The following is a 22,014-nucleotide window of genomic DNA, read 5'->3' as shown; positions in this document are numbered from 1 at the left end:
CATGCACAACATCTAATAGATTATGCCTAATCTAGTATTTAATAGATATCTGGGGGGTAGCCATGGCTACCATGGGCTCCCATGAAGATCCGCCACTGCTCATGTTGACCAGTTTTCAACGTAAGTTAACTCACACATACACTTTTTAGACCGGTGAATAAGCAAAAACAAAAGAGAGAAGAACAATTTTCAAATAATATTGGGTCTTGATCTTGACCCATGACAAAACAATATGCATTGCACTCTTTTTTTTTTTATCTTACTAGATTTTATCTCAATGAATTTTTGTGGCAAAGTTTTTAGCAAGACAATTGTTTTGTAAAATCCATTCCCTATTTTAAAAATCAATTTTTTGGTCCCATATATATAATTTCACATTTTTCTGAATTTACCACCCACATCCCATTTTATGGTCATTTTTGTTGATGTGACATATTTCTTAATGACGTGACATAGATCATATCATGACATTGAATATCCATGTTAGCAAGAAAATGCGAAGTAAATGCTGCCACCTAATTAATGAATAAGTCATAAAACAAAAAATAACCTAAAAATGAGATGAGGTGAAAATAAAAAACAAAGTGATACAAAATAATCGATTTTTAAAATAGCGGACCAAAACATTTTTTTAAAAAAAAAAAATTGGAAAACACAAGTGCATTTACACCTTCTTAATTAGGCATGTCAACAAAACTCATATCCGTGGTTACCCGCCCGAACCAAACCCAATTTGACGGGTTTTCCTCATTTTGACTGAGTTTGGGTTTTCCCCGATTTCAAAACACGGGTATGGGACGGGGGACGGGTATATAGGTACCCACCCCGAACCCATACCCAAACCTGTCCCGAATGCAGAAAATTACTTTACGTTGATATGCCATGTTATTTTGTTTGATAATTGTCGTGTTATAAAAACTACCATTGATATTTAAAGGAGCAACTAAATCAATTGGTCTAACAAATGTTAAAGTGAGCATATTGCTTGAAAATGCATTACAACATTTCTCCAAGAGTTGCAAAAAACTTCTATTTTTTATTAAAAAAATTATTCAATGCGGGGATGGGGCGGGGATACCCGAACGGGGACGGGGATGAGGTTCAATTTATCATCCCGTTGGATATGGGTAGAGTAACAGGTAAGTATATGAAAATCAGATATGGGGACGGAGAATGTAAAACTCATCCCCAACCCACCCCATTGGCATGCTATTCTTAATAACAAACATGTTTCTTTGAGCACTTCAACAAAATAAATAATATTAGCACGTTCAAATTTGAAGTGCTGTTGATGATTGTGAGAAATCGGGCTAGTAGCTAGTCTAGCTGAAATGTTTTCTTCTTTGTGATGCCTCTACACCTCATTGATTTATAAAAAAAAAATAGTGCTGTTGTAATTATTTAAATATATTTTATTTACAGTTAATACTTAAAAAAATCATAAAAAAATCATGAAAGTCTTCATTAAAATAAAATTACTTAAAATCATGGACCATCTATAATCTATATAAATGATGTGTAAGGCCACTTAGGGATCTTCATTCTACATTGCTTTCAGTTCCTCTACTTCTCAATCTTTGTTTCCACACTATGAAGTTTGCTTATGTATCCATCTTTATCTCACTCAATGTAAGCACCAATTTCCAAACTATATTCCAGCTTGCACCTAACATTTCTCCCACTTATTCTTTAACTTTTGATTCCTCTTTACGTATTAGTTAATGAATAAATACTAAAATAAGTTGTATGTTGTATTGCAGCTTGCACTTGTTGCAACCCATGCTGCATTACCCCTTGAATTGTACTGGAAGTCCAAACTTCCAACAACTCAAATGCCAAAAGCCATTATAGATCTCCAGTACATAGTACTATCATAGATTCTATTTAATTATCAATTTGTTTTCAAGAAAAACAAATATTTTTTTTTTCCGACTAATTACTAGTTATATCTTTACTATATCGATTATTTCTTTAATTTATCGACAATTTTATATTTACTTGGTTTAAATATGTATTTGGACACAACAGATATATTATTTTTTCCTTTTAGTCCTTTGTAATTTTTTTTGTGAAGAAAGTCCTTTGTAATTTTATTTTATATTTTCAGTTATGCAAATATACCTTATTTTGCTTTTGTTCCATGTTATTATATTTGAGTCAACTTTTATTCACTCACATTGGAATGACTAAAATCAAATATTCTATTTATATGAAAAATTTCAAATATAATTAAATTGTGTAGGGATTAAAACATACAAAACAACAAACACCGAAAATTAAAATGTGATATATTTACAAGGATGAAAAACAAAAAACATTCTTAGTGGGAGTAAAAGCAAAACACAGTATATTTGTGGGGACAATAGCATATTGACTTAAACACACTTTTGGTCCTCTAATTTTCTCCCCCTATTAAAAAAAAATCACATTCAAGCCCCCTAAGTTTCCCCACTTTTGCAACTTTCAATTTTGATTTTTTTTTTTGAGGAACTTTCAATTTTGATTATTCAAAATCAATCATTCAAGACAGTAAAAACAAGTGGGGTGTTTTATTGTGCAAGTTTCAGATTTATAGGGCAAATAATATGGCTTAGGACTGGTTTCTTGATCTTCTAGTGTCTTGAATGGTTGATTTTGAATTATCAAAATTGAAAGTTGCAAAATGGGCGGAACTTAGGGGACTAGAATGTGTTCTTTTTAGTAGGGGCTAAAATCGCAACTAGTGCAAAGTTAGGGGGCCAAAAATGCGTTTAAGCCTAGCATATTTAACCTACTTGCATCCATTAAGAGAAAATCTAAATAAATTTGTAATGAAATGTAGGCACAGCTAATGGAAAAACAAATGGGGAAAGTGAGACCTTGGATGATCCAAATAGGTTTTTTATGGTTTATGGCAAAGATGCTGCAAGTCAGAAACAATTACATGATGATCCAAATAGATTTTTCATGGTTTATGGCAAAGATTATGCAAGTCAAAAACAATTACATGATGATCCAAATAGATTTTTTATGGTTTATGGCAAAGATGATGCAAGTGAAACACAATTGCATGATGATCCAAATAGATTTTTCATGGTTTATGGCAAAGATGATGCAAGTGAAACACAATTGCATGATGATCCAAATAGATTTTTCATGGTTTATGGAAAAGATGATGCAAGTGAAACACAATTTCTACATGATAATCCAATTGCGGCCTTGTTCTTCTTGGAAAAAGACTTGCATCTTGGTACAAAATTGAACATGCAATTCAAAAAGACCTCAAACTATGGAGTAACATTTTTGCCTCGTGAAGTTGCTAATTCCATTCCCTTTTCATCAAACAAAGTGGAAAAAATCCTTAATCACTTTTCTATCAAGCAAGGATCAAAAGAGTCTGAAATTGTGAAGAATACCATTAGTGAGTGTGAAGAAAATGACATCAAAGGAGAGCAAAAGAGTTGTGTAACATCATTAGAATCAATGGTTGATTTCACTACTTCTATACTTGGAAACAATGTTGAAGCTGTTTCAACAGAAGTGAACAAAGAAAGTGATAAACAACAATATATAATATCAAAAGGAGTTAAGAAGTTGGGTGAGAACAAAATTGTTGCATGCCACAAACTGAATTACCCTTATGCATTGTTTTACTGTCACAAAATAGATGCAACTAAAGTTTACTCCGTGCCTTTGGAAGGTGCTGATGGAAACAAAGTTAAAGCTATTGCTGTGTGTCACACTGATAGTTCACAATGGAATCCTAAACATTTCGCTTTCAAACAATTCAAAGTTCAACCTGGAACTGTTCCAGTTTGCCACTTTGTCCCACAGGATCATGTTATTTGGGTTTCTAAAAAATAAATTGCTAGAGGATGATAATGTTTGGCTTTAGATAGTCATGTATACATCCTTGAATAATAATTGGGGTATTATAATACCTGCATTTGAAATAAGGTACTTTGTATGATCCATCCTTTTGTAATATGAATACATGGAGTTTAGATCTCCTCATGAATAATTGTAAAATGGTAATTATTGCCACTTTAAATAAACACTTTTTAAATTGCTAATTTAAGCAATGTTTAATTATTTTATATGATTACTAGGTTGTGTATGTCCATGTTTGAGCGATCAAAGTTAAATCATTGGACCTCAATTTTGGATACATAAAGACTTAAAAAATTATATCAGATTTGTTATAGATTTTTCTTCAGCTAATTTGGTTAGGATTTGAGTCTCATATCCTCCTTGACATAAGTTTTAAATCTTATACTCAACAAAACTATTTTATTTTTTATTTTTTTTTATAAAATTAAACCTGTGTTATTTTTATTTTATATTAAAAGATCTCCTATAAAATTTGCTTTAGACATCTATACATTATGCCGACTCTAGTTTGGCCCGACCATCGATAATTGTTTTGACTCGCCCAAAATCATTGTAAACTAGTGGCTCGGCTGATTTGGTTAACCAACAGAGTCTATGACTTTTTTTGTATAAAATAACTAAGTCATAATCAAATTTAACATAATCCAACACAAGTGTTTTGGCTCATAATGAGGAAGAAGGAAAAACATCAACGAGGAAGAAGGAAAACATCAACAAGAGGACTTAGGTACAAACCACACATAGGCAATCGTGAAACCCTGATGCTCTATATGTAGTGTCTTTCCCTTGTCATACAAATGGGACAACCCTACCCTAGTGTGTCCTTAAGAGTGAAAAAAGGCCAGAGGAATAAGAGATATTCTTTGTCCAAGGTACTACTAAAGTACTCAATTCTTCTCGGCTAGTACTCAACATGTGGCCAGATTTCACACCAATCTACGACATCCCTTAATTAGGACTTCAACTTTGTTGTTAAATATCCTTTGGATTGCTGATTTGGGCAATCGATCACATCAGCAATACACATATTTTAAAACTCGACAATACATACTTTAAAATAACATTATCGTTAAATACAACATCATTAAATAACATATCAATTACGCATCGTCAAATAACACATCAATTTCACATGATAAGAACCAAGTCTCTTGATTAAAATTTTTCAAATAACTTATATAAATTTCTTCATTCTTGTTGTCCCTTATGTGAGGCCATTAGATACGAAATGAGGTTAAGATAGTGGTCCATATCGTGGTTCATGCTAATTTCTTAAAAAGTATACGGGTTCCTTCCGTAGCTGTATATAACTATTATAAAACTATGGAGATAATAACTACCAATTACCAAGACCATGTAAACATGCTAATTAAGAATTAAGAATCCATTTACATTACTATATATTCTAGCATGGCAAGCACCACGTGTTATAATAATAACATATAGACATATACTACTATTAACAATCTAATCTATTCTCTTCTTTCCACTCAACTTTGCTTAAGATTATATTTTTTTCTTCGCAGTCTGTCATTTATATTAAGTCCGAAGCTAATCACAGTCCAATTCAATCCTTCAATATAATTCCATTCGCACACTCAAGAACCAATCTAGATCTAACTTTATTTAACTAAACATATACATACCCTTCGACACAACCCTTCTCATTGCATTAAGATGACTATCCTCTTTTACTTAAATCTTAAACAAGAATCGATCACGTATATACCATAAAACATTCAGTATGAAAACATCACAATTCAGAACTAAAATCAAATATATAATTACATCAAAGAACATAATTATAACATAATCGTCAAAAGAAATAAGGAAAAACATCAGAGGTTAATGACTCCTCACTACCACATGAATATACCAGCCTTAGATTGAATAAAACTTCCCTTTATCTCTAGTATGCGGAATTTGATGAATTCCTACGATGAAATCTCTCTCCAAGTTTTGATCTCTAATCTTTTCTTTGTTGCAACCATATTTTCCTAATGTTTTTATCTATTTATAATCATCAACTAAGTTTGTTGTTACTCACTTATTCTTTGACAGACTTATTATCTGCACCTCCTTATGTTAATTTAATTAAAACATTACTCAACTTACTTTTCACATCTCCTTTTTGCCCAATTTTACTAATGCACTACTAATTGCACCCTACTTCATTATGCTTCACCAAAACACTATTTTTCTTCCCAACTCTTATTTCCTCCCATCCTTTAATTACTAAATTGACTCATCCACCACATTACTCATTAAATATGAATAATTTAACCAATAATATCAAACAAATCAATATTATTACTAATAATAATATATAGTACTAATAGTATCTAATAATAATACTAATAAATTAATATTAAAAATTGGGGTGTTACAAGAAAGACATGAACATCATTTCAGTAAGGAGTGATCATAGAGAGAGAGAATTTGAAAAATGAATCATTCTAAGATATTCAATGATGAGAATAGAATTTCTAATAAATTTTCATGTCCAAGGACTCCACAACAAAATGAAATTCTTGAAAGGAAAATATAACATTGCAAAAAATGGCTAAACCCTTTTAAATGAAGCCAATGTTAAAAAATACTTTTGGGTTTAGGCCATCAACGCATATTATATTATGTACAAAGTTTCAATTAGAAAGATTTTGAACAAAACCCTCATATGAACTTTGAAAAGATAGAAAACTAAATAGTTCTTATTTTCATATTTTTGGGTATATATTATTGTTATATCCTTAATTATTAGGACAAACCTTGGAAAATTTGAATCAAAGTTAGACAAATGAATCTTTCTTGGATAATCTACCGCCTTAAAGGCCTATGTAATATACAATCTGAGAATTCAGACTATGGGAGAAAGCATGCACATCAAGTTTGATGAACTTGAGAAGTATATAAAAGACGATGAAGATAGATGAGTTGCCTAATACACAAGTGATGGTCGGATTTAGGCAAGTGGACCAAATCGTTTACCAAGTACTAAAGTGTAAGTAGAGTATCGTATCTACATGAATTGTCGTTCTAACTAGGCAATTCACGTCACTTATTTGAGAACAATAAAAATAAATAAAGATAGGGATTTAGAGTTTTGCAATTTAATATGTTTGCAACAGAGCAAAGTTTACTGGTTTTGATTGCAGAATGTTAGCGGCGGTTAGGATTCTTCAAATCCCCTCTATTTATTTGTTGGAATTACGTAACAATCAAGTCTTATTCAACTTTTAGCATTTCTGATCTAAATGACGAGTTAGTGGGATTTTACTACCTATCAGTTGTCAAGTTGCACCTGCTGATCACACAGGTACATGTGCGGTCTTACTTTCTCAGAGATATGGGTTCATTGCCCTCTAGCTGTTTGTTGCAACCATTACACCAGAGTTCCGACGGATTTCAGTGTTTAGGGTTGTCAGTCCTATAGAGAGATACATTTACGCTCAGAGGTTTACGTGTCGGTTCTTACTTTCTCAGAGGTATTTGAAACAATGACGGATAATAGAGTTCCTAAATTCAAACCCAAAATTTAAAGGTTTAGCTAAACTGAATAATAGGGTTCCTAAATTCAATACAACAAAGTTATGGTTGATTATTCAGTGAAAAAACTTCAAAAGGTTTAGTAAAAAATACCTTAAAAAAATTCAATTTAGTTTTATAAATATATAATACAACAAATATTTATCTTTTTGGATAAGAGTTTAGTGCAAAGGTGGTAGAGTATCCATCTATTCGCTCAATACCTACAATCCAACAATATTTTTTTTAAGAAGGTAAATTAATCGACCTAAATTATTGGCACTGTAGAGAATCGAACCTGAGACCTTGAGAATGAGCACATTCTTAGGTCCTAAGCCAATACTACCAGGTCAACCCAGGTGGGTTTCCAACAGATTAAGCTTCAAAGAGAAGAAGCAAGATTTCAAAGCTTTGATATTAGCCCAACATTGAGCTCCAACCAACAGAGTATCATCAGCAAATTGAAGGTGGGTGATGGAAACTAAATCAAAGGCTCCCACCTTGTAACCAGAAAAAAAATCAGCCGCCACTAACACATTCATCATAACATTAAGGCCTTTAACAACAATTAAAAATAAAAAAGAAGAAAGAGGACCGGCTTGCCTCAACCTTTATTTTTTATTTTTTAATTCGTTTCAGTCTTCTATCTTTTTAAAATGATGATATCTTTTTCAAATGGTGATATGTCAAAAGACTAAAATATTACCATTTTAAAAAGATACGGATTAAAACGATTTAGATAAAAGATAAAAGATCAAAACGAATTTTTAAATAAAAGATAAATGACAAAAAATATATTTAAGCCAAAAGAAAAAGTGGACTTAACTCACTTGTTAAGGGATAATGCATATTATATGTAGGGGCCGGAGTTCGAATTCCAAACATCCACTTATTCATCTTTATGGTGAATTTCTCTAACCGTTGGATTAATTGATTAAAAAAAAAAGTGATGCGAATTTGAAAAGGTGGTCAAAAAAAAAAAAAAAGAGGAGTACAAGCAAGGTTGAGAGGGACGGATAGATTGTTTAGATCAGTAACAAAATTTTATCAATTTATGTGAAACACATTTAATCTCTCTATCTTTCTTGTTTATCGCATACTCTGAGTCTCTCTTGCAAGCAACCCGTTAATCAATTCTGTCCAAATAATCGACTTAATCTAGAAAAAGTGTGTCACTTTGGTAGTTACGTACTTGCAATCAAGCAAACTATACTTAATCTAGAAAACATTCCGCAGTTCCTGATATTCCTCACAAGATATAAAAGACAAAATTGTTTCAGCAGTAGGTTATGTTATTGATCTGTAAAATACATTTTTTTTGTGCAAATTTATTTGTAAAATATTAGTTTATGTTTTTATTTTTTAATTATTTCTTTAATTAAAAACAATAACCTTACTATTTAAAAAAAACCTTACTTCTTTAAAAAAACAATAACCTTACTATTTTTTTCTTCAAAAAAAAAACCTTACAATTTTTAGTACATTTTTTTATTATTATTATCAAATTCATTTTCCATTGTAACCAAAAAATGCATTTTCCATTAAAAATGGTACATGTTCATGTCCTTGTCAAATAGACCTTTAGAGTCTCTGGTAAGTAAATAATTCCTCATTTCAGAATATATAAATCGTGTGTGAGCCCACTTACGGGTCTCATTCTATCTTGCTTTCAGTTCCTCAACTTCACAACCTTTAATTTCACTTACCAATTAGTTGGAGCTCTAGTTAATTTTAACTATGGAGTTTCCTTACCTATCCATCTTTATCTCTCTCAATGTAAGTTTCCAAATTTCTAATCTATCAAGTGTCAGCATATATTTTTCCCATATATTACCTTTTTAGCATTATTTCATTTCATAAATAAATACTAAAATATGATAAATGTTGTATTGCAGCTTGCACTTGTGGCAACCCATGCGGCCTTACCACCTGAATTGTATTGGAAGTCAAAACTTCCCACAACTCAAATTCCAAAAACCATCTCAGATATCCTTCACCCAAGTTAGTAAATTAGATATATACTTCCTCTATTCCTATTTAATTTTTAAAATTTGCATTTGAATAAATTTAAGTGTGTTAATTAAATATTTATCGATTATATAGTTTTATATTTAGTTTAATGAAGGGAAAAGCTAAAGTTGATGGCAAAATATGCATATGATAATTAACGAAAAAGTTGATTCAGTTGGTAAAAATTAGGTCGCATCTCACAAAGATGTGAGTTGCCGGTGCAAACCTCATTAGAAAAAAATATGTAAATTCTATAATTTTTTTTTGAGCTTGAGGTTTCTTTTACGTAGGAAAGGGTGGAACATCAGTGGATGATGGAAAAATCAGTGTTAATGGAAAAACAAGGATAGTATATGATGCAGCTCCAATTTATTTTTATGCAAATGATGCAAATGAAGCAGAATTACATGATAATCGAAATTTGGCTATGTTCTTATTGGAAAAGGACTTGCATCATGGTACAAAATTCAACATGCAATTCACAAAGACATCAGACCATGGACCAACATTCTTGCCTCGCGACGTTGCTAATTCCATACCATTTTCATCAAACAAAGTGGAAAACATCCTTAACTACTTCTCCATCAAGCAAGGATCGACGGAATCTGAAATTGTGAAGAACACAATAAGTGAGTGTGAAGCATATGGTATCAAAGGAGAGGAAAAGCTTTGTGTGACATCATTGGAATCTATGGTTGATTTCACTACTTCGAAGCTTGGAAACAATGTTGACACTGTTTCAACAGAAGTAAATGGAGAAAGTGGTTTACAACAATATGTAATAGCAAACGGAGTGAAGAAAATGGGAGAGAACAATTTGGTTGTGTGCCACAAACGGAATTACCCTTATGCAGTTTTTTACTGCCACAAAACAGATGCAACTAAAGTATACTATGTGCCTTTGGAAGGTGCTGATGGAAGTAGAGTTAAAGCTGCTGCTATTTGTCACACTGATACTTCACAATGGAGTCCTAAACATTTGGCTTTTCAAGTGCTCAAAGTTCAAAAAGGAACTGTTCCAGTTTGCCACATCCTACAACAGGGTCAAGTTGTTTGGTTTTCCAAGTAAAAACACCAATTGGATCTCCTTCAATAATAACCACTATGTATATAGAAGCTACTTCAAAAATATGTATTATAAATTAAGTTACTTTGAATGTCCTACGATAGAGACGGAGTTCAAATCTCCTCAAGTATGGTCGTAAAATGGTCTTCAATGTAACTTTAAATAAAAACTTTGTATGTCGTAGCTAATATAAATAATGTTTGTTTTGCTCAAAAAATAAATAAATAAATAAATAAATAATGTTTGTTTAATTACTTTATATATGTATTTTTAAAGGTATTTTATATATGTTGTACCCCAAACTTGTCTCACCAATTTAATCGAAAGAACATGTAGAGAATAGGTTTGCCGGGAAGATTTGGATTAAAGTCTTCGTTTGGTAGGGTTTGGTCTTAGTCTTGCCGGAAAATTTATTTTCTTTTGTACTTCAAATGTTTTTCTTTTTCGATCAGAAAGGGAATAGGAGAAAGGACCTCCTTTTAATATGGCAAACGGAATTATGGTCAATTTGAAAGGCGCGGAATGACAAAATAATCTCGTCAAAATCTACTAGTGTAGGAGAGGTGGCGGATTCCACCAAGGTCGTATCTTGGCACTGGTTTTTGGAAAGAAGAAGGGACCTCCTTGTTTATTCTATGAATGATTTATGATTGTACGTTAAGATAGTGTTTTTTTTTTTGGGTCATATTGGGACGAATTTTTTGTTTAGTGTTTTCAGTTATTTAGGAATGGTTTGAGTAGTCCTTGTACTTTATCTCTTCTGTGAATATAGTACCCTTGTATTTATATTTGCTTTCTATCAATAAAATTTGTGTTTGATGTTAAAAAAATGATAGAGAATCACCTTTAAACTATTTTTTAGACATCCATATTAAATGCGCACGTAATCTTTTTCAAAAAGAACACGGGAGAAAGGAGAAATGAAAGAAAAAAAAAAAAAGGCAAGGCATAACTTATTACTCTATTATATAGTTTTTCTTTTGCTAAACACATACCAAATGTCATTCAGATTAGTATTTTATCAAGATCAATAGATTAAACAAAACTAATATGTAAGAGATAATAAATTTAGAAATGTAAGATGAGTATTGTCATAACCAGAGAAAGCTTAGTTTTTTATTCCGTTTTAAATATGGTATTGTAAATTCGAACTCAAAACTCACAGTCTCACACCAATAAATTATGATGTGTGGAGTAAAGGAAAGTAATAACCAATGTCAAAGTAACCTCAAACAATAACAGCAATAACAAATCTAGACCTAATCTAGGAACCAAGTGAAAAACAATCACAAGCAAAAGATAAAGAGAGAAGAGAAACAAACACACCAAGAAATGTTTATGGGAGAGATTGATCTCTTCAATTCCTTATCAATGAGTACTTTACAAAGAGATATAAAAAGGTTACATGAAATTAGCTTCAACAAGCTTACAAAGAACACAGCCTAATTTCTACTATTTTCCCAATGAACAAGACAGTCAATGATTTTCACTCACCCAAGGTGTTTACAGATGTTTCCCAACCCAAAAGAACCTCTCAAGAGAACCTTAATCAAAGACCCTCAACCCTAAAGTTATCTCCTTTGATTTCTCAAGTTTCTCTCTCGTGAAGCCTCTCTCAAAACATGAAGAATAAAGCTTTTTATAGAGTCCAGATCCCATGAAATCGTGCCCTGAAATGCATTTGTACACTATTATTCCAACGTTATCTGTCAAAACCGGGCCCCTGTACACACCTCTCTCCCTTGTCTTTAACTTTCTCAGCTTCCAGAAACGCGAACCAAAGCTTTAATATGCCATTGTTGCGCTTCATGGTGAAATCATGGAGAAACTCAAACTCTTCCTGTCTATTATACCGTTGGTATGGAACATGGCTGCTGCAATATATGTATGCTCCTGATGTTCCTAGAAATCATAAGAGATCATCACAAACCATAAACCACAAACAAAATGCCCTAAAAAATTATATATCTTTAGAACCCACAAACCTTAAAAATTGAAGGAAAGAAATAGAAAACCCATAAGCAGCTAACAGAGCAATAAATCGTGATTTGGTTGAGTGAAATCGAATAGAGCAACAGTGAACATGAGAACAAAGGAGTTGAGAGAGAAAAGAAACCTACCGTTTTGAAAAATCTGCAAGAGCAACAACAAGCAGCAAATGGCGAAGCAGCAAACAACAAGTACGATGCGAGAACAAAAGCTGATTGAGGAATCGTGATTATAGGTTTGAGAAGTGAAATCCTGATTTGGGAGTGTGAAATCGTGATTATACCTCACGATTTTGGTGGATTTGTGAATAGGGTGGTGAAATTGTGAGTAAAGCTCATGATTTTTGTGAAATTGTGATTTGGGTGAACTTGGGATTTTGGTGAAGAAACATTTGGCTCTAAGTTATTTTGGGAAAGTGTTATTTAGTGAAAGTGTGGGAAAAGTGAAAAAATTGGGGGAAAAAGTGTGGGAAACGAAATATTGACAAAAAAAAAAGAAAAAAAGAAAAGATAAAAAAAATGAGTAAAATTATTTAGCATCAGACATCGTAGAAGCTATTTGTAAATTAGAAAATTTAGCATCAGATTTTGTAGATGCTACTTAGATAATTAAATTAAAAAATATAGCATCAACAAATAGCGTCTATCTAACTGAAGCTAAATTTTATAAAATAAATGATTCTTAAAAAACACATTTGCATCAGGATTTGTGGATGCTAAACAGACACTAACATACGAAATTAGCATCAGAAAAGGTCTGAAGCTAAAATTTTTGAAGCTAAGTAGCAACTTTCTTGTAGTGAAAGCTAACACTTGTATCAATATACACGCTTTGCTTTCTACTTTTTTTTAAACGACTTTACTTTTTAATTTGTTTAAGAAACGGAATTCTTTTTTTTTTTCAAAAATTAATACTCCCTCCGTCCATTTTAAATGACCTAATTTAAAAAAAATATTCAATTTAGCGACGACCATATATCGTCGCAAACTAGGCTAAATTCCGTCGCAAACGTGTTTCTGACGGATTTTGCGACGCAGCCAAACCATGGTATTAATGTGGTTGGAAAAATTTTGCGAGGGAAAATCAGATCTGCACTCGTCGCAGCGGTTTTCACTCGGTCGCAAAGTGCAAATATCTGACGCTAAACCTCAGATGGATATTTGAAACCCAATTTTCCGTCACAGATTAACGACGCAATATATAACCGTCACGAATTTCTGAGGGAAATACCATGGCAAATTTCTGAGGGAATACTCTTGTAGCTAAATTTCTGGGAATTTGATTAGCGACACATTATTGACCGACGCTACTTTATAGGACAAACTTTTTTTGACTTTTTGATTTTCCGTCGCAAATAGCAATTTTTTTTTTGCTTTAATATTAATTTAGGAATTTTCTCAATTCTTTCTCAAAATAATATTGGAATTTAAGACAAGATGTACCACAAATATCAAAACTTTTAGGAAAAACAAAATACGATAAAAATCACATTAATATTTGATGAAAAACCTTTTTTGTTGCGTTCATTAGAATGACACTAGTTATCTTTTGCATCAAAATATATTGAAATAATTACTAAATAGTATTATAACATTTACAAGAAACTAAAAGTAATAATCAAATTCTCAAAATAATATGATAAATAATCAAGTAGGTGGACATAGATATTGATCCTAACTCGAAGGATGAGGTCGATATGGAGGTAGATGTGAATGACCTTATCCAAAAGACTCCATGAATTTCTGGAACTACTCTTGGAGCAATCTTGAATCCTCCTGTGACAGCTCTTGAACTAAATGTGACTGCTCTCAAACTAAACGTGACTCCTCATGTGATGCACGAATCAATTCCTCATTAGTCTTCAACCGCTCCTTGAGTTCAATGTTTTCAACTGACATTTTAGATATTGCAGTCCTCATATGCTTATATTCAGATTGTCAGATGCCGTCAGATGATCTGGATGAAGAAGACTTGTATTTTCCTGCCTCTGCTCCCAAACCATAAATGCGCCCTTTTTGACATATTAATAAAAACAATTGAATTAAATTTAAATTTGAATAAAACATAAGTGATATTTTTTTACATATTAATAAAAACAATAATAATTGAATTAAAATTTAAATTTGAATAAAAAATAAGTGAAAATGAAGAAAAAAACCTAAAAAAATACAAATTAGTGGGGTCAAGCGTTTGTTAGTGGACGAAAAGGAAAGGTTTTAAAAAAAAAAAAACTGTTGTATCTTAGTGCTAATGAAAACCATTTAAACAAAATAATAAATGAGCCACCATGGTTTGGTGGTAAATATTCTTGATTGCTTTTACAAGGTCGTGGGTTCTAGTCTCAGCTCACCCATAAATTTTTAATTAATTTTAATTAATTTACTTTTGCATCATGTTCTAGTCTCAGCTCACCCATAAATTTTTAATTAATTTTAATTAATTTACTTTTGCATCATTTAATATAAAGGGCATCATTTAATATAAAGGTACAATTACACTCACCTCCCTTATTTTTTTTCTCCAAGTGCACACACACCCCTTCCAACTTCACGCCGTTTTTGCTTCGTTAAAAGTCAAATGTGGAAGATTAGAATTGATGTCCATTTATGTACAAAACAAAGAATAACAAGCCAAAGATCCTATGGAACCTGATGAATTTTTTCTCATCCATTACCTCGTCAGCAACTTCTCTACCTCCTCAACAATATAATGTACTCCACCAAAGGTTTGTTTGGCACTAAATGACAATCGGTCTATCACCATTGTAAATTTTGCAAGACTCATCATCAATTGCAACAACCAGATTTGTTTGGAAGGAACCGATGCCAAGACATTTTGTTTAGATGAAAAAGATATCGTCTATTAATCAGAAAATAAATCCAAGAAAATACTATATTTTGTTTGCTCATATCAAGTAGAAAAATGAATTTACATCAAAACAAAACAACACAAGATCAAAAATTACAGTGAAATCCTTCAAAAAAAAATTACAGTGAAATAAATTCAAAATTATGTTATCATTGTCCCAAATTATATTTGGTGAAATCCTCACCAACCAAGGTCAAAACCGTGTTCATGCGAGAATTGGGTGAAAGAAAAGAATAACGCTTTTGAGTTAACCAAGGCAAGTTGGAGGAATTAGGAGAAAAACATGACAAAAATGAATGTGATGGTCGGAGAGAAAGAGGTGGAGAGCACAACTGCACAAGTGATATGAAGGAATGATTGCAATGTTTTTTTTGGCTTTCTCTAACGACAGTAAACACTGTTAAGTTTTAAGGGAGGCGAATGATTTTCAAAAACTAAAGGGGGTCTGTTTGTTGTTTCGGAAAACCTCAGGGAGGTAACTGCAATTTCCCCTAATAAAAAAAAAGTGAAAATCTCTTTGTGACGACATCCAAGGACGTCGCTAGGCATTAGAGGAATATACGACGGAATATTTGACGGAACAGTTATAGATGGCACAAAACCGACGCTAAATCCCTCACAAAACTTGGAAATCTCACATTTCTAACGGAAATTATGAAGGAATAATAGCGACGACTGAATCCCTCGCAAAACCCGTCGCTATTGCATCTTCTCCAAACCCTCACAAAATCCATCACAATTTGCGACGAAATATACACCCTTACAAATTTCCGTAGCTAAATTCAAATTTTCTAGTAGTTACATAACATGCTATGTCACATAATATGGGACAAAGGAAGTAATAATTACCGATAACATAATAATTATTATAATGATTTTAATTAATAAATATATTATGCTAAACTATACTATATTATTAATTATTAATTTTTTGTTTACTACTTTATTTTATTAGATTTTTAATAAATAATATTATCAGATTCTTAATAATTAATATTAGAGAAGAAGTTTATATCATACATGGAAAAATAGGGTCACCACTCCTAATTTAGCGACATCAACATGTACAAAAACAAAGAAATTGCTTTCTATAAGGGGAAACTTTTATGCATAAAAAAGAAAATATCATTACATAGCGTCCGCTAGACTGACGTTAAATGATTAGGTTGACTTTTCATATGCTTGCGTAATTAGTGTCGAATGACAATAGAGTCGAGTTTTAATCCGGCTGGACTGAAGTTATATTAACTTTGGATAGCTTTAGACCGACGCTATGGTTTAGTTTCAACCGTTTTAACCTCATCTGGACGCTAAATTTCTGTAAGTGTCAGCTTTTCCATTTAGCGTGGGCTTTAGATCGACGCTAAAAACTAGTATTTTAGAAACTATGTAATTATTTGGTGCATAATTGAAATCTAAGCTCTATTATTCTACTAATTGCTCAAAGTTTAGTCTCCTATCATCTTACAGCTGCAGCATGGAATGACTTGAACGTGCTTTTTTTTTTGTTATCAGATTGTATCCTACTCTATAACTTGGTCCTACGTATAAGATATTCTACTCCGATCTTGCAATTGCAATAAAGATGAAGATCATGAGTTACTATTTCTTTATGGTCTAAATGACTTGGTCCATTTCTTGGTCCACGTATATGTTGTTACTCTATAACTCAGTCCTACGTATATGTTGATGATAATCACATTCCAAATCCCAATTCCATTTCTTCAATTCCACTAACAATATAACATGGCTTTAACGATGTAAAACTTTCAACTATTGAATACCCTTCTAATTTTCTTCATGAATAATCCCTTGAGAATCTTATAAGTAGGCTCAGCATAAGTTAAGGTTGTAAGGGTATCAATTATTGTTCCACGATCACCTTATTTTGGCAAATTGCAAGTTTTCCACTTAATGTCCCTAATTTTTAATGGTAAACCAAACACATAAGTTTTGGAATTCATTGGTTTCTTTTGCGCGAATTGGAAAGAGGGCGAGAAAAAATCAGAATGCACGAAGCGAGGATAGAAAACAGAATTAGAAATTAAGCGTCAACATTAAGATGACGTGGAAACTTAATACATGTGTCTTATTTTTATTGGGGAACAACAAAAACTGCACTTAAATCATTTGTGAATACGAGAATTTACCCATAATTTTCTAAGTTTGAAGGGAAAAATACTCATAAATTAAACGACACCCATTCACCTAAACATTCAAGGATTCATTTTTTTTCCTAAAAAAACTCACTTCGAGGTTGAGATTTTTAGATTTATGGGTTGTGTAATTTCTGAATTTTGATTTGTGGGATCTACCATATGTGAATGTTGTAGGAGAGGCGACTTAGCAGTCAATTATCACTGCTTAAACACATGAGATTCCGGTGGCGCCAACCTCACCAAATAGTGGCAGCAAAGAGGAAAGAATGAAGCCCCCATAAAACCACCCTTCAACCAATCTATCACATCCATATTAGAGTAGAAATCCGCATCATAGAAGCCAACATGTTGCCAAATGATTCGAGAGAAGTTACAATCACGAACACAATGGAGGAAAGTCTCATCATCAAGACCACAACGAGAACAAGTAGTTGAAGGTGCAATATTTCTATGGTTGAGCAAAAAGAGAGTAGGGACAGAGTCGTGGCAGGCTAACCAAAAAAGAAACTTGTGTTTTTCGAGAAGCTTTAATTTCCAAATCCAAGACCAAGAGGAATTAGAATTAGAATTAGAATGAGTTACCGTGTTTGTGCGGGATAACAACCAAGTGTAGCCACTCTACGTAGTGTAGGTACCATTTTTGTTGGGGGTCCAAATGAAAGCATCTTTACGGAGGAGTTAAACTTGATGTGAATGTTATTGATGAAATCGGCTACCATAGGAGGGAGGTGAAAGTACAACACTTGAGTGTGAGGACCATTCGTGGAGAGCACATCTCTAACTGTCAAGTGCAAGTTGTGGATGTCTATGTAAGAATGAAAAGACCCTATGAAATCAAAGGGAGCTCCAAGGACAAAACCAAAATTGCATTTGAGTCAATTGTTTTTTAAAATATAAAAACTTAAATGAAAATAAATATAAAAAAATTTAGCTAATAAAATTTAATTAATAATATAGAAGATGTATTATGAATTAAGAATACATTTTTATGTCATTTTACATTTATAAGCTAGTTGAACCGTTGATTTTATCAAATGCTTCAACTAGCTTATCAATTATCAGTCATCAGTTATTAGCTATAAGCTATCAACTATAAGTTATTAGCCATCAACCATCAGCTATCAATTAACTTATCATCTATCGGCTATTTTTACCAAACAGAACATTCATGCAATAACAAAAAATATTAGGATGACAATTGTTTTAGAATGGATGAAGTTTTATTTTATCAAGAATACTCTTATTTATAACGAGAGATATAGATGAAATATTATAATAAATCGTCAAAATATTACGAGTATAGTCAATTAATTTAACAATAATAACAACAAAAATTTCGACCAAAAAATGAATTCGATCAAAATGGTAGAGTAATTATAAAAAAAAACACAAATTCAACATTTCTAAAACTAAAAAAATGATGAATTTGTGAACAAACTCACGCCATCTAGATTGATAGCATAAAGTGGCAACATGCTTACAAATGTGAAAAAATAAAAAGTGACTTAAATACGATGTCTTCATATTTTTAACATTGATGTACAAGTCATCGATTACACGTGTAATAGATCGGAGTTAATTTGTCAATCTAAACCAAACGAATATCACAACAAAAATCAAACACGTAGCAACATTGCACCAAGACGAAGAATAAAACAACTTTGCACTTAGACAATGAAATCAAGAGAAAAATAAAATAAAAGAGAAAAACTAAATCTTTGAGAAAACCACTTATTTAGATAATAGAAAAAGTGATGTGAAGGGTTGATCCCAAAAAAATAAAATTGGCTAAAAATCACCCATATCTCATGGATGAGAAAGAGAAAAGAGAGGAGTACAAGCAAGGTTGAGATGGACGGAATTGAGATCAATAACAAAATTTTATCAATTTATGTGAAACAGTATATCTCTCTATCTTTCTTGTTTATCGTACACTCTCAGTCTCTCTACCAAGCACCGGCCAGTTAATCAATTCTGTCCAAATAATCGACTTAATCAAGCAAAATCGAGTTAATGTAGAAAACATTCCGTAGTTCCAGATATTCCTAACAGTATATAAAAGACAAAATTGTTTCTGCAGCAGATTATGTTATTTATTTGTAAAATATTACTTTATATTTACATTTTTTTTAATTATTTTATTTGTAAAATATTACTTTATATTTACATTTTTTTTAATTATTTCTTTAAAGGTTTAAATTATACTTTGGTTCTTGGGGCAATCTAATATGGACTAGCTCCAACAATGAACCTTTCAATTTTTAATAGATTTTAATAAAAATTAATCTTAATTTTTTATTATTATCACATTCATTCTCTATTGAAAATGGTAAATGTCCTCATTTAAATATTTTTTAGATATTCATATTAGACACAATCTTGGTCTTCTAATTTTCGCTATGATTCCTTCAAAAAAATCACTTTGATATTTTTTTAAATATTTTGGTTACAGTTTGATCGTTAAATTATAGGCAGGACCATTCCTTAGAATTTCGATGCCCTAGACGAATAAAAAAGAACTCATTTTTTGTTATATAAGCCTGGTGTCATTTTACATTTTTTTTTGTTAAACTTAAATGTTTTTGTTACAAAATTATTAATAAATTAATTTTGTAGAAGATTTTTGTAAAAAAAAATATATATTTTGATAGGAACCAAAACAAGACCCTATAATCTATCGATGTGATATAGTAAATTACAAAGAAGATTTTGACAACTTCAATTTAAACAAAAACCTTTCAATAAATCAATTAATAGTAACATCTATTTTTTTTATAACATAACAATATATAAAGATGCACTCTTTTTGGTAGAATTAATATTTATTTATATATGCAATTAAGCAGTAAAAAAGGGGATATATAAAGATGCACTCTTTTTGGTAGAATTAATATTTATCTATTTGCTAGGGTTTAGGGGTTCTTTAACTACACCTTTAGGGATATACAGACATGTTATGCCAATTGTTTCTGTGTTGATGGATTGTCTTTGTTTTTGTCATTATTCCAACAGAAATGATTTTGTTATATGGAAAATGACAGATTTTAGAGTTGAAGAGTCTTGGACTAAGTTCCTTAAATTTAATTCTGTAGATCGTCATTTGATCCCATTATTTGAGAATGGCGATGCATTGCTGTTGTTAAGTGATCAAGAATACATAGTTTGCTATAATAGGAAAGATGATAAAGTAGAGCGAAGAAAAATCAGTGATGACATTCATGGTCTTATTGCAATGGATTATATCGAAAGTCTTGTTTCAACTTGTTGAAAGTAAGTTCTTATGATTTACTTGGTTAGTTTTCATCTTAGTTCATTTACGTTGTTTAATTTCTTCTCATTATTTTATTTACGATAGCTTTGGTTTGATCTATTGTTGAATGATTGTGTGTTGGCTATAGTTAACAGTTCGACAATGTCTGAAAAGAATGAATTTGTGTTGTTTTTATGTTTAATATAACTTTGAAGATGAAATTGTTCAAGTTAATTGGCTAGAGGACGATTCTCCTAATGGGAAATTCATTCTCTCTTAGAAATTTGTTATTGGTTTGGTCTATAAAACGTTTTAAAAAAACTTAAGTATGAAATGTACATTATTTATACTTGAAACATAATAAGTACTACAATATAGCCAACTCTACTTAGTAGAATAAAACTTGGTTGTTTAAGCTATTGAACTAAGTAAAGAGTGTGTGTGTGTGTATATATATATAAAGACGAAAAGGTAAAGGAATAAATTTCATTAAATAATTTGAGTTTGATAAATTGTGAAATACATTGCACAAGATAATTGGAAAAATGACATGACCTACATTGTTAAGCCTTTGCTTGGCTATCTACGAGGGTAGTGCGCTAGTTTTACTGGGAGGGTGGCACATTTAATTGACAAGTTTTTCACTTTGCAACATGATCTTTTTACAAGGTCCAATGTGTGCAGCCTTCCATAAAATGTTAATTATCCATAGCTATTACGGTTAGTGGCGCTATAGTCATAGGGCATACGTCTTCAAGACTCACATACTCTTCGTAGACTAAAAAAAAAGGGTCATGTTAACCAGTGCCCCCCCGGGGCACTGGTTAAGGAAGCAAATATAGTAATATTTGTATTGATAGTTGTGTAATCAATACATTAAAAACTTAAAAAGTATCTTTTTTGACTTAGAATTTCTTCTTTTAGAATCCTTAACCAATGCCCCGGGGGCACCGGTTAACATTTTCGAAAAAAAATGGGTTAACTCTTGTTTAGCTGCAATAGTTCCAGCCTAACCTTCCGCGGATGAAAGAGAAACTCCTGTATTCTTAAATTGCCTATCAATCGATTTTGACTAGTAGAAAAATTATGTTTTACTCCTTCCGTTTCAAAATGAGTGTCGCTTTAGCAAAAAAATTTGTTTCAAAATGAATGCCACTTTCAGTTTCCAATGCAATAATAACTTTTTCTTTTCAATTGTACCCTCCAATTAATACTCAGCACACTACTTCCAAAGTATTACTTTTAAAACTAACCAATAATTAATAAGGATAATTTGG

At 31.7% G+C, this 22,014-nt stretch overlaps 1 protein-coding gene and 1 pseudogene across 2 annotated transcripts; both read left to right on the top strand.

Annotated features, from left to right (window-relative positions):
• Window positions 1-1,529: 1,529 nt before the first annotated feature.
• On the top strand, window positions 1,530-10,839 carry LOC146952789 (BURP domain protein RD22-like). 2 transcript variants are annotated; one of them, XM_085705956.1, is made up of 3 exons: window positions 1,530-1,629; window positions 9,291-9,396; window positions 9,696-10,839. In XM_085705956.1, exons 1-3 carry the CDS (start codon window positions 1,591-1,593, stop codon window positions 10,472-10,474), a joined length of 924 nt encoding a protein of 307 aa, XP_085562082.1. In that variant the 5' UTR covers window positions 1,530-1,590; the 3' UTR covers window positions 10,475-10,839. The 2 variants fall into 2 exon arrangements, with proteins under 2 accessions (XP_085562082.1, XP_085562074.1); XM_085705948.1 differs by lacking the exon at window positions 1,530-1,629 and adding an exon at window positions 9,039-9,171.
• Window positions 2,827-4,057, top strand: LOC146952790 (BURP domain protein RD22 pseudogene; annotated as a pseudogene).
• Window positions 10,840-22,014: the final 11,175 nt, after the last annotated feature.

The sequence above is a fragment of the Medicago sativa genome, chromosome 1, assembly GCF_051527215.1.
Source record: "Medicago sativa cultivar Bolivia chromosome 1, Bolivia_mono, whole genome shotgun sequence".
Lineage (NCBI taxonomy): Eukaryota > Viridiplantae > Streptophyta > Magnoliopsida > Fabales > Fabaceae > Medicago > Medicago sativa.
This window is presented reverse-complemented; position numbering and strand designations above follow the sequence as displayed.

Excerpts from the sequence above, each read along its gene's own strand:
- LOC146952789 (XM_085705956.1), top strand. The coding sequence starts at position 1,591 with ATGAAGTTTGCTTATGTATCCATCTTTATCTCACTCAAT. Across the intron at positions 1,630-9,290 it reads CCATCTTTATCTCACTCAAT|CTTGCACTTGTGGCAACCCA; the intron begins GTAAGCACCAAT and ends GTTGTATTGCAG. Across the intron at positions 9,397-9,695 it reads CTCAGATATCCTTCACCCAA|GAAAGGGTGGAACATCAGTG; the intron begins GTTAGTAAATTA and ends TCTTTTACGTAG.